The sequence below is a fragment of the Gopherus evgoodei genome, chromosome 7, assembly GCF_007399415.2.
Source record: "Gopherus evgoodei ecotype Sinaloan lineage chromosome 7, rGopEvg1_v1.p, whole genome shotgun sequence".
NCBI lineage: Eukaryota > Metazoa > Chordata > Testudines > Testudinidae > Gopherus > Gopherus evgoodei.
This window is the reverse complement of record NC_044328.1, coordinates 110,876,859-110,890,516: the sequence shown is the minus strand read 5'-3', so window position 1 is coordinate 110,890,516 and position 13,658 is coordinate 110,876,859. Positions and strand designations below refer to the sequence as shown.

Below are 13,658 nucleotides of genomic sequence, written 5' to 3'. Positions count from 1 at the left end.
TTTTGACCAGCTTCAGAGCTCACCAAACAATAATCATAAAATGTCTAAATCTTCCTATCAAATGGCAAATACTCTATTGAAGAGGTATTTCTGATTGACAAGCTCTGCAGGTTGGCCAAAATGGGTCCAAACAATGTAGGTATTGAACAGTTGAGTTATTTTAGATGCCTGAGAGCCCAGCACGTACCTTTCATTTAGATGTCTACACCCACTGCTGGTTCAGTAAGATGGATAAATGGTAGGTTTTCATCCAACCCCCCTACTCCTCTCCCCTCACCCCCCACCCCTGAAAATGTATAAGAAGGTGGCAGCTTCCTGTAGACATAGTGTTTCCTTTCTTCATGAGCTTCTCTCTCTCTTGTCTTTATCCACAACAATTTGAAAGTCCTGTTATTGTCTATGGCTGTGGGATGGGCAGGTTGGAATTTAAAACCTTGTGGAGAAAGTAAAGCAGAAAAGCCCTCTTCAGAAACCACTAGAAAGTTCTGTAAGGAACAACCCTGCACTAGCAGGACTGGCAGAGTATCCATCTTCTAATCTAGGAATAAGTCATTACAGAAGACCAGACTGTAGCCTGGCTTTTGCAGTGATGCAAAGCAGTGAGGGGTGTACAGCAAGCTGCCTGTATCACATTTTTCAGTGCGGGAATGGAAGCAGGTTCTGTACAGGTGCTTCTCGCCCTGATCTGTGCAGGCAGGTGAGGACTGCATGGATCCTTGGCTCCACTTTGCTCGCCCCCTCGTCCCCTACTTAGAGCACATTGTTGTAAAGTGACTTTCTAGACTTAAGATCAGAGCCCATTGAAGTCCATGGAACGATTCCAATTTTCTCCAGTGAAGTTTGGGTATTTGAGTTTTCCAGTTCACAAGGCAGTGAAAGTGGTAGGGAATTAAAAAAAACTTAAGGTTTCCATTCAGCACCCTCTTTAGGAAAATGAGGATATTGCAGATCTATTTCACACAGCCACAAGAATCTATTTGATTATTCTCCTGCTTTGTTCCAAGCCAAAGCAGACGGATCTTCTCTAGCTATCTGACACTAGCACAGGTGAATTAAATCGTCCATTTGGGAGGGTGGGGTTTATTTAGATGCTTAATCAGATGGCTCTTTCACTATGCACGCCAGTGACTGGTCATTGACTTGCCACTGCTGAGCTTTGCTTTGCTATCTGCTCCCTACCTTTCTTTTTTTTTTTTTTCTTGTGCCTGTTGACATTCAAGTGAACTTCTGAGCTTGAATCTTGGAATTAAGATGTTCATTACTAATTTAAATAGATTGTGTGACCTAGAGCCAGTCGAGGTTGCATACATTGATTTCTTGATTCATTTCTTAGCTTTGAGCAGTATAATCCCTTTAATGAAAAACATTGCCAAATAGACTTTTCTGCATAGAGGGCTCTTTAAAGGGATGCTGTGAAGGGTGACTGGTCCTAAATGCTACCTAATTTCATATTAACTTTTTTAAAGGCCTGATCAATTTTCCTAAATGAAGGCTGCCACCTCTTGACATATCAAATCCATTGATGTTGGAACTAAGGGTGCTGGGGAGCTGCCGCACCCCCCTAGCTTGAAGTGGTTTCCATTATATACACTACAGGATTTACAGTTTGGTTCAATGGCTCTCAGTATCCCCACTATATGAATTGTTCCAGCACTCCTGAGAAAATCCTAATTTCTTTGCTGGAAAAGCTGTTGTGGAACTCAAGGTATTGTCTTGCTTAGCCATTGCAGACAAATGCACATGCAACATACTGCAGCTCTGGAAGCAGGTATAGTATCAAAACCTATCAGAATCCTTCCTTGTGATCCAGATTCTGGTATATTTCAGTCCCTTTCCTGTTCATAAGAACAGAGCAGGCTGGCAAACTGGAAGGATGGGGGCATGCCGAGAAACTATCCTCCAATCCTTTTTAATGCCATAAATTCCCAGAGCTCTGTTATAGGGAGATGGTGCAAAATCAGAGTGCAGCTGGTTTAAGGTTTTATTCCGAATTGGCAGGCACAGGCATGGGGTAAGTATGTTGCTTGCTGTCTTTGTTGTATCTCTAGAACACATGTAGCATGTGCTCCCCTCATGTCTGCCTCCTGCTGCTTGTCCAATCCAGTCACATCTCTTCAGGGTATTTAGCCCTATTTGCAGAGTCAGTGGCTCTCACTCCCTTACATTCAAAGAGTGCTGGCTTGAAGCATTCTGAGCTCTTTCTGCACAAGGATGCTGAAGAGGAGGAGATTTCCTGTGTGTTTGCATAATGAAGAAGCCATAATTTGCCCCATAATCCATAGAAATGTAGGTCTGAAAGTGACCTTGATAGGTCATCTAGTCCAGTCCCCTGCATTGAGGCAGGACTACGTATTTTCTGACCATCCTGACAGGTGTTCGTCTAACCTGTTCTTTAAAACCTCCAGTGGTAGAGATTCCACAACCTCCCAAGATAATTAGTTCCAGTGCTTAACTACTTTTGCAGTTAGGAATTTTTTTCCTAATGTATAATCTAAATCTTTCTTGCTGCATTTTAAGCCCATTACTACTTGTCCTGTCCTCAGTGGTTAAGGAGAACAATTTATCACCTTTCTCTTTATAACAACCTTTTATGGACTTGAAGACTGTTACAGTAAATCCTCACTTAACATAGTAGTTATGTTCCTGAAAAATGCAACTTTAAGTGAAATGATGTTAAACTAATCCAATTTCCCCATAAGAATTAATGTAAATAGGGTGGGTTAGGTTCCAGGGAATTTTTTTTCACCAGACAGAAGACTATAGTTACTTACACGACTATAGGTATAGATATAGATACGCACACACACCCAGTATAAGTTTTAAACAAACAATTTAATACTGGTACACAGTGATGATGATTGTGAAGCTTGGTTGAGGTGGAGGAGTCAGAGGGTGGGATATTTCCCTTACTGCTAAATGATGAACTAGCAATTGGCTGAGCCCTCAAGGGTTAACTCTCTCACTCTGCAAGGCAGGGAAATGGAGGGAGATATGCGCATTTCCCTTAAGTACACTGCCTTGTTAATTAGATCAGCTTGCTGAGACCAGTTGCTGCAAGCTCCCTCTGTCCTGAGCCCTGCTTTATGGAAGATGGGATAAACGGGGAGCAGGAGAGAGAGGGACATCCTGACATTAGCCTCCCTCTTCCTTCCCTCCCCCTCCGCCCCCAGCACAGTAAGCAGGAGTCTCAGGGAGCAGCTCCAAGGCAGAGGGCAGGAGCAGGAGGAACAGTTGCAATTGCTAGCCTGCTGGGTGACTACAGCACAGGGAACTTAGGGGAGAAGGGAGCTGATAGGGGGCTGCCGGTCTACTCTGGTTCCAAGCCCCCACCAGCTAGCTGCAAGGGGATGCTCATCCTGCAAGTAGTAGACAAAGCAGGCAGCTACCAAAGGACATTAGAAGGGAGCATTACGCAACTTTAAATGAGCATGTTCCCTAATTGATCAGCAACGAAACAACATTACCAAAGCAACATTACCGGGACGACTTTAAGTGAGGAGTTATTGTATCATGTTCCCCCATCGGTTTTCTGTTCTCCAAACTAAAAACCCAATGTTTTCAGTCTTCTCTTGTAGGCAGTGTTTTCTAGACCTTTGATAAAAATTTTTGCTCTCGTCTGGTCTTTCTCCAGTTTGTCTACATCTTTCCCAATAATGTGTGTGCCAATATCATTTCCCTGGTGCTGCCTCACTGAACTGTTAGTCTGTGAACTACAGTGGTGTCAGCAAATCAGTGTCTCAGACCCTTTAATGTCCTTCCCAAGATGTCTATAATATGACCTAGAGTTTCTGTGAAACAAAAGCAAAACCTGTCACTTAAGAGGAAAACCAGTTTCAGGAGGAAAAAGATCACTTCTCCAGGCCCAGACTGTTTGAAGGAAACTTCTCTCTGTCATGAAAGCCTAACCTTGCTCAAAACAACCTGTAGCTGGCAGTATAACTTGCATATTTTGATGTATTGAAAAGATAAAGGACTTTTCTGTACAATAGTTTGATTATAAGCTTGTTCCATTGTCTGTTGACCATTCTGAATGCATGAAAAGATAACCTTGAACTCCTCTTAAAGACTGCTGGGAGTTGATGGTTGTGTTAAGGGAATTGCAGCTAGATCTGCACTAATTTCAGCATTCTTTTCTATCAGTTCCTTGAACAAGTACCTTCATTTTGTGTGTGTACATAAAATGTGTACAAGTGTGTGTTATCAAAAACGATCCCTCCGTTTTTCCATGGGGGAAAAACTGGCTAAAGATTTCTGACAAGAAACAAAGAGCATTTGCCAAGATGCCTGCCCTTTCTGTAAGTGGCTCCTGTAGTCAGCCAGAAGTTACTACATTTCTACCATTTGGGTCAGAATTACATCTCCTGTGGTTAGTGCTGAACATTGTGTGTCACCTGCTTCTCTCTCAGTTGCTTTTGTTCTTCTAGGGTCCATCAGTCTCTTGGCACTCAAACTTTTGTTTAGCCCAATTGAACTAACTTATCTTATCCACAGGCATCCATCATGACAGGGAGCGTGCACAGTCTAGGCCTGGAAGGGAGCAAACTGCTCGTGGACTCTGTTAGTGAGTCTGGGCTGAGCCCACTGAGGAAAGGAAACTCCAACTGCTGCGATGAAGGGCAGAGCAACAGCAGCATCGCTCCCACCAAGAAGAATGAGAGGAATCTGGAGATGAAGAAGATTGAGGAGGTGGTGCAGGAAATCATGTCTCCAACCCCTCTCGAGCTGCACAAGGTCTGTGTTTAGAACGAGTTCACTTTAGCGTTATTCTGAGGATCCCTCGGTTATAAATAACATTGTCAGGGTTACAGTGGGGATTGCAAAGACAGACTGTCAGGGAACTTGCCCTTATACTCAGGGCTGGCTCTAGGCACCAGTGCTCCAAGCATGTGCTTGGGGTGGAACTTTCCAAGGGGCGGCACTCTGGCTTTTTTTTTTTTGCTTGGGGTGCAAAAAGCTGGGAGCCAGCCCTGAGTGGAGGTGAGCTGTGGCAGTAGGGGGGAGGGCCACAGGAAGTAACCCGGAGGGGGAGGGCCAGAGGAACCACTCCCCCCCCAGCTCACCTCCACTCCACTGCTTCCTTCCTCCCCCTAGAACATCGCTATTTCATTTCTCCCCCCTTCCTCCCAGGCTTGCCATGCGAATCAGCTGTTTTGCTGCAAGCCTGGGAGGGAGAGAGGAGAAGCGGAGTGGCAGCGCGCTTGGGGGAGGAGGCGGAGGTGAGCTGGGAGGGGAGCGGTTCCTCTGTCCCCTCCTCAAGGTTACTTCCTGCGGCCCGCCCCGCGCCCCCCACTGCCGCAGCTCATCTCCGCTCCACCTCTCCCCTGAGGCAAGCCTGGGAGAGAGGGGTAGGAGGAGAAATGCGGCATGCCCGGGGGAAGAGGCGGGGCCAGGGATTTGGGGAAGGGGTTGGAAAGGGGGGGGAAGGGGCACGGTTGGGGCAGGGCTGGGGGGACGCAGGAAAATTTTTTTGCTTGGGCGGCAAAAAACTTGGAGCCAGCCCTGCTTATGCTGCATGTTCCCTGCCAAAAGGGGCAGCAGGAAAAATATTCTGCTAGGAAGTGAGTTTTCTGTGATTTGTTCCTGACGTAATACAAGTCAGCCATGTCTACAGCTGAGCCAATATTTTATTTATATTTTCCCGGATCAGCCACCAAACTGAAAAATGAAATAAATTGGTTGGTTTTGAACTGAAACTGGAAGGGGAGGAATGGTTCCCTCCCCTACTCCACCCCCAATGAAAAATATTTCATTTGGGTCAAACGAAACATTTCAAATGTCACTTTGAATTAACACTTCATTTATCTCTTTGGTACATGTTCTCAGGGTGTCAGATTAATGGGAAGGCGGCCTCCCACTAGAACACAGCAGCAGAAGTCTTTGCTCCCACCTAGAGATGGACTCAGACATATTGACCCTAAATCTCTACCTCACATCACCAAACTTTGGGAGAATTCTAATGCCAACTTTGGCTTGCACCCCTCTGTATTTACTAGGTCAAAGTCTAACACTGAGCTAGAGCATAGCTCCTGCATGCCAAGCTCCTTGGGGGCAAAGGGAGACTACAATGGTATTTGTCACAGGTAGCTAATGATGGTAGTGAGGCAGTAATACACTGCCTCCACCTTCTGGATTTAATTTGTGGGGAGATGTTGTGCCCACAACCCCACAATTCCCAACTGTGTTGCCAAAATGACTCAAAATAGGGTGTGCTGGGCTTTGCTCCTGGCTGAGCTGGCTCTCACTGGCTGAGGGCCACTGCTTCTCTGGCTGGCTGGGGGCATTGAAAAGAACTGTCCTGATGTGTCTCCTGTCAGGCAGAAATATGGCTTTCACTGGTGGGGTGGATGAGCTACCAGCTGCCTCTGCTGCTGGAGAGGAGGGAAGAAGGGAGGAGAGAGGCTTCCAATGGGTTCAGCACAGTACAGCAGCTCTTCTCTGATCTGACCCCAGGCAGCTGGCTCAGTGTCAGCTATCTGAATGGCTGGTGGTGGAGATGCTCTAGTCCTTGAAAAGCAGGAGGGAGGCAGAAGCTCCTGGCTGGGCTCTATTGTCCCAGCCAGCACTGTTATGAATTTGGTGCTACTCACTCAGTGATTGGCTGTCGGTGCTGATAACGCCACAGTCTGGCAATTCCTAACATTGGAGCGTCCAGGATAGAGCAGAGCAGATTGAGGCGGTAGAAGGGCAAAACCAAAATGGCGCAAAGCTGAAAACAGGACCAGTTTGCAGCCTAGTCGCACCCCAATCCACTGTCACAAATTGTGAACACTGACCCAATTTTGAGGAGACTGTGGTTTCATCGTTTTGCTACATTTTCTTAATGGTGGTAAAACTCATCAGTGTGATGTCTCTGAAGCAAGCTATTGGATAAGCCACCAAGATGAAGAATCTGTAAATAATTCAACAACCTGCTTGGAAACACTAATGTCTGTCGATTAATTTCATTCAGATTTTCAGCACTGTAAGCATGCCTGGTGGACACACAAGATGCCTAGGGTAGCTCAAAGCAAATATGAGTTGCCCCATTGATTAAAAATTCCATTATTTGACCAGCACGGTCCACCTCTTTGTGACTTAATATTGAAGTTGTAGGTTATCCAAAAACTTGTGATTTATAACTCTACTTAAACTTTGTTCTTGTTTCCCCCAAGCAAGGGCAGAAGATTTGTTTGTGATTTATGTGCCCCTAGCCAAAGCATCTGAACATGTGACCCTGTATAAATAGCTGGCCGTGTGTGCACAAGTTTAATTTAAACTCCTCCCAATTCTAATAGACAACCAATGTTTACTCCCCAGTCCAAGTAAAACCCCACCAGGAGACTCAGAGCAGAATCACACCACTGTACTGCACACATTACCTGAGGAGTTCCTGCCATGCTTTTCTCGTATCTGTGGCTCATACTGCATTAGAATTTCTTGTTCAATGCCGTTCCATGCAGATGACGCTCCACAAGGACCCAGAGAGTGAAGACTTTGGATTCAGCATTTCTGATGGCCTGTTGGAGAAAGGTGTCTATGTAAATATGATCCGTCCCAATGGGCCAGCTGATCAGTGTGGCCTTAAACCTTACGACAGAGTCCTTCAGGTAAGGGATGCAAAGTACATCTCTGGAGATAGGAAATGAGTGAGTGACTGAGATGGAGAGAGGTTTGTAAGATTCCATTAAGGTGACACCAGCTTTATAAAAGCTAGTAGGTAGGCAGCTAGCTACTCAGCCCTTAGCATTACAGTGCATCTGGAGCCAGCTAGAGTTTTACACTGAGAGATTACTATGTAGCAGATAGGACCTGAGCTCCAGATCATAATTTCACATTTTGGGGTAGTTGGCATCCAGATCCAGACTACAACACCTAGATTTCTCTCTAGTGCTAGGTGTAAAGTCTTGTTCATCCTTTCCCTGGTGCATCAGGGGGAGTACTCAGGTATACCAGAGTTTCACACATCAGTCAAAGTAAGACCGCATGTGCACTTCCATATGGATGTAAATGGTATGCGTGAAGTTCAGCACATAACCATTTGGCGTATGCATAGAGAATTCTAGGGAACCTACTCTTCAAGTGAACTTTGTTCATAGACTCACTTCCCCTAATGACTCCCGATCCCCTGAATATTTGCTGCAGAGACTAAATACAATATGCAGTAAACACAGTCAACAACCTGTGCAGATATATTTGACCACCAAGAAGAGAATAAAAATGGGGGATGGGTGAGGATTGGCTTTAGATATTTCCAAGAGACTTAAATATATAGCAGTAGTGCAGCAAGCTCAAGTCCAATAACAATAGGGAGAGCGCAGTCAGCTAGAGCAGACATTGCCGCTTGGAAATGCAGGTTTTGTAAGCATGTTAGAAGTCTTGAAACTCTCATAAGGATGTTTTATTTTTTACTAATTTTAAGTGAGGAGAGGAGTTAGTGCCCAAATTAGCTGAAATATATTATATACATCCGGTAACTGAAAAACTGGCAGCAACACAGGGAGCCTTATTTGAGCTTGTGATGGTTCGTAGCCAGTTGGCTGCTATACAGCTATTCCTTCTCAGCCTCAAATAAAAGATTAGCATCTTGTACGTTCTTGCACCAATTAGGCTCTGCAGCCGCATTTCTGATGAATGCCGGATGTGTCGTTATCCAAGTGAATGCCAAGCGTTCTGTGTGTATGTGCATGAAATCTTAATGGGAGCAGAGACTGTGACAATGCCCAACGTCAATGTCTCTTCTTGGTCCATTGTAGACATAGAAGTTGACAAGGTTGTCTTCTGTTATAGCTATTGTACTGGCATTGAGTCTTGTGCTGAATGAGGACTTTGCAGAAATAGTGCTATAGATGAATCCAAGGGAAAAACACAGAGAAGGGGCACTGAAGATGCTTCAACATGGAGCTGATAGTCTAAAGGTCTTCCTAGATCACTTCTCAGTGAGGAGTAGATGCTGTCACTCCTTCCTCCACAGCTGTGAAGGGGCCTGTCTACCTTGGAACCAGAGCAGTTCTACAGCACGTGTGCCAATTGGCAATTGGGGAGCCCATCCTGTGTCACTGAGTGCAGCTCTGTGGGCACTTAATGAGCCCAGAGGAGCCTGTGGGATGGATCCACCATCCATTGCCCTGTAAAGGAGGCCCAGCCTTGCTCCAATGCTACTTCAGCTCTGGTGAGGTGGGGGCTGAGGTGGAAGGGAAATTCCAGTCTCCAACCCTGGGGACATCCCTGCATCAAGCTCCTCTCTGGCTAATCACAGGAGGGGGAGGGTTTGCCCCTAAGTAGTTCATATTGCAGGTGATTTAACCTTGGAATAGGTTTGAACTTCCACTGAAAACAGCTGGAAAAGTTGGCTCTTTCTTCTGAGTCCTGCAGGAAGGGCTTGCGGTCTCCAGAGAATGCCTTAGAAACCTCCACTGCACACCAGCTATGCTCTGCAAATCCTTGGAAGAACAGAGCTTGTTTTTAGCAGTCTCTACAATGCATGTGTATTTTTTTTTTTAGTTGAGTATGTATATAAAAAATCTTAAACAGGTGCCTATAATCCACACAAATGCATGTCTGCTGAAAGATGCTGCTCTGTTCATCTAACTGTAGAGCGTTAGAAGACCAGAAGGGTGATTCTCCCAGTTGTTGAGCACTCTTATTTTCAGTTAGTCAGTGGGAGCTGCAGGTGCTCAGAATCTGAGAATCAGGACCAGGCTTAAACTGGATATAAAATGAAAATGTGGACCTGCTGCTGCTTGTGCCGATAGGTGGAGTATCTGTTGTGGCTTGGGAAGGAGCTTGATGATGTTGGGGAGTAGGACAGCACTTCAAAGCAGGCAAAGATTCTGTTTTGATACCAGATCCAAGATCTGATGAGATTGGATTAGAGATCCGCCTGAAACAAACCCCGCAGATCTGAACCCTGCAGAATGTGGAAGCTCAGTGAGTTTTTTGTCTTTTCTATTTGTGGGATTGTATAGTTTTCCTATGAAGGAGACTTTATAGCTGGACTAGGTGGTGCATTGATCTGACTGGTGCTGCAGTTCCTACCATACCGGTAAATCCCATTCAGGGCTGAAGGAGTTTCAGGGCCTCAGGACAGGCTTTATTCCTCTCCGTGCCAGGTCTCAGTTCTAGGGGCATTCTGGGGTTTTGCAGTTAACAAATGTGTTTTTGTTCCTTCCCACTACACCCCCCGACCTCCCTCTGGCAGGTAAATCGCATTCGAACAAGAGACTTTGACTGCTGTCTGGCTGTTCCACTGATTTCCGAGGCAGGAGACAAACTGGACCTAGTCATTAGTCGAAATCCCCTGGCACTCGCTGCCAATGCCCAGCTGGAGGCCAGTGGGGAGTTGGTCCCACAGTCCTTGAGCGTGGAGGTCAAAATGAGCATGCAGACACTCTGAGGGAAGACTTGAATGGAACGTACCTTTGGGCCCTGCCGTGGTGGGAAGCTGATGAGTATCCATTGTGGTTTTCTGTTTTTGCACTGGTCACTGTAATGCTGTATGTCACGTAACTTGCGGGTGGGTCTGCAACTCGCTGTGACTCTCGGACCACCAGGCACTGCTCTGAAGGTGCAAGCTAAACCAGATGAACGGCGTGGACCTTGGTTAATGCAAATGGTAAAACGGGCTGCTGATAACAGAAAACAGCATCCAGGGTGATTCACCTTTGGCAGGGCAACCTTCAGTCATCGTTCAACTCCAGTAGGCCTGAGCTTTCACTGTGCATGGGTTCATGGAGAGTGGATCATCTCCTTGCCCCTCTAACGCCCTCATCCTGAAGGACTTGGCCATCCCTTAAACACACATGGTGCTATTTTTTGTGTGTGTGTGTGTGTGTGTTGTTGTTGTTGTTTGCTTTCTTAATCATGTACTGGTTTCTTTGAAAGGAAACCCTACTTCATTTCCCAGGCCTCTTTAAAACACTACCACCAAATCTGACATTTGAAAATCCCCTTTCCACCTGAACATTCACCACCCACTAGGCAGCACTACGTCCCATTTAAAGCACAGCTCAAAACTCACTTGCTAGTGGCTAGATGCACTTTCTTTTGAAAGCTAAATCCTTTTGATTGATCAGCGTCTCTGTCTCTAGCTGGAAATCCTTCCCTCCTCAACCCACCCCTTTGGAAATGCAAGGAAGCACTTTGTCCTCCTAGTTGACTCCAAGACACAATTTGGTTGTCTTTCTTCATACATTTTTATAGAGCGCTTAGTAGAACACAGCATCCAGGAAAGTCACTGAATGGCTGTCCTGAATCACTAGCCCTCTTGTTCACATAGACCATCACAGAGATTCCTCTCATTGAAAACCTGGGTTGTTTCTCCAAGTAAACAACTGAACAACATTCATCTCAGGCCAACTTTGGGGTTATTTTTTTTCCAGTGTTTTGAATAAATAAATCCTTGTTGTCTCCTGCCAAATGCTGGCACGAAAAGCCCTCTGCTAGATTGATGTTGTGTTTCCAGTTCCCAAGTGTGCCCCAGATTGGGTCACCTTAGTGCAAGTACAACTGTGTACACCTTTTTAAATGTCTGACGGGTTTTGGACACTTCCCTGTAGTCTGCCATAGCTGCCCTCCTTTGCCTATCGTTAACCTCTCTGTGGTTTGTAAGCACGATGCCTTTTTCGGTAGCTCTTCCTCACCCTCTAGGTCCCTGCACCCAGCCCAGCTCCTTGTAGAAGATATGGGTGTGATATTTGAATTGGTTTAAAAATTTGCCTGCAGCAAACTAGTTGCGATGCCAACCAAGGGCGTGATCTCTTCCTTTCTCGTCTCCAAACACAAAATCGCTGGCATGTGTCAGTTTCTTTACATGGCAAATGTGATCACCTGCTCCATGTTTCATGTATTTGCACTTTATTATGATTTTTTAACTGATGTTATAAGGGCCTGTTTTTTTTCCTGGGGGAGGGGAATATCCTTTTAAGATCCCTTCTTAGCGGAACTGGGTCTCCTCCTTCTGCTTGTTCTCATTTTATTTATCTATTTTTGTTGTTGTGTATTCGGGATACCATGTAGTTTTGAAATGTTCATTGTGCCACCTAGGCTGAGCCAGGACTAATTCCCATGTCTGTACTCTAGCCAAATTTGCAACTGTCTCTCACATTCAGCTATTCGTAGGTGCAACCATTCTCATCTCAAGTATGCAATATCCCATACCATTGCTGCCATAACTAGATAATGTGCCATAACTGATACTGCAGAGCATTGACAGTATAGCCGAAAGTGTTTTTATATGCAATATTCTAAAAGGCGGAAGCTCAGTGTGGCTTCTAATGGGTTTTTGATGAAGACTTTTATTAAAAAGGCTTTAAAAAAACAACTTGGTCCTTGTATCCCTTCCTATGCATTTTGAATGATACTAAACTGAAATGCATTACTTAAATGTGTATTTTTATCCATATATTAGAGTGTATTCCTTGTAAAGTATTTTTATATGCTAATTTTCTTATGTATCTATGAAAGCACAATATTTAAAGGTACAGCATTTCAAAGAATATTTTAGTCCTGTTTTGGACCTATTTGTAAATCTCTGTATTTAACTGGGATTGCAATGACTTTGTTTTTTAAATAAATAAAAACAAGTGAAATGCATCTGGCCTTGTTCTTGAGTCCATTTCTGCTAAAGGTTGGAATCCAGATAATACTGGCTGGTTGGATGGTCCAGCCTGCTCCCCGGCATGCACGTTCATTCACTCAATGTAGAGGTGATTAGGGACGTGGCCTTCCCTTCTCCTCCCTTCCCCTTTGTGGAGAATTCAATTTCCTGGTTGCTAGAATGGAGAAATCCTTTCCCTTCCCCCACATCAGAACAGGGTCTTTCTCTTGTCCCTGGAACTTGTGAGTAAAGGCTCCTTGAACCTTCCCTACATGTTTGCACCAGGCCCAACCTGGCTGTGAGTTTGACTGAAATGCTTTGTGAGTTTGGATCTGATCTTAGACTGGCGAAATAGGAGTGCTTTTAGAGAAAGGCACAAATTCAAACCCAGAGCGTAGTATTTTTCAATATCCATGGGCTCCAGCTCCAGATCTAACACATCTGTAATGGTTTCCTATGGTGCTCCATGTGCTGCTACCCCTAAAAGCAGCCCTCAGTCTTTAGTATAATGTGGCACAATAAGCTTGAAGTAGATGACTCTTCTGTACCTATGTCAAACCCTCTGATTCAACCTTGAGACTAACTTGAATTGGGTGTTACAGTCCTGAAATGAAGAGTTCAAGTTCCAGTCCCAGGTTGAATTATTCCGGGATAGCATTTGTCCCGGATCACCTGTGGCCCTGTTCTGCGCCTGCCCGAGGCTCAGGGGTAGTGCCAGCCTCTTCCTGGTGGGGCGAGGAGGGGTCTGAGGTGGGTCTTAGCCCCCCTTTCAATATGAAGCCCTACCCCATGGCACGGACGGACGCCAGAGCCGGGCAATAATAAGGGAAGTCCTGGACCCTCTACCTACCCTGGGCAAGTGCCTCAGGGGGTGAGGGTGGGGGCGGACAAAAGCCAGAGGTTGCTCTCAGGCAACTGGTCCCCCCACCCAGGGCAAGTGGAGGGTCTGGGGCTGCCCACTGCAGCCTGGGCTCTCTGGGCAGTTCTTACCACAGCTCTGCTTCTGGGCTGGTCAGGGGGCAGGGCAGAGTAGGGGCAGAGCCACGGAGTCCTGCATGTCCCGCTTTTGTCTTTTGAAAAGATG

At 45.6% G+C, this 13,658-nt stretch overlaps 1 protein-coding gene across 4 annotated transcripts in view; it reads left to right on the top strand.

Moving 5' to 3' along the window:
• Nucleotides 1-12,518, top strand: part of GRIP2 (glutamate receptor interacting protein 2) — a 495,093-nt gene extending 482,575 nt beyond the window's left edge. For all 4 annotated transcript variants that reach the window (XM_030569621.1, XM_030569620.1, XM_030569619.1 and 1 more), the window contains exons 22-24: nucleotides 4,492-4,731; nucleotides 7,440-7,586; nucleotides 10,178-12,518. In XM_030569621.1, the coding sequence (XP_030425481.1) occupies nucleotides 4,492-4,731; nucleotides 7,440-7,586; nucleotides 10,178-10,372 (582 nt within the window). In that variant the 3' untranslated portion in view covers nucleotides 10,373-12,518. The remainder of the gene's footprint in view (nucleotides 1-4,491; nucleotides 4,732-7,439; nucleotides 7,587-10,177) is intronic.
• The last annotated feature ends 1,140 nt before the right edge of the window (nucleotides 12,519-13,658 follow it).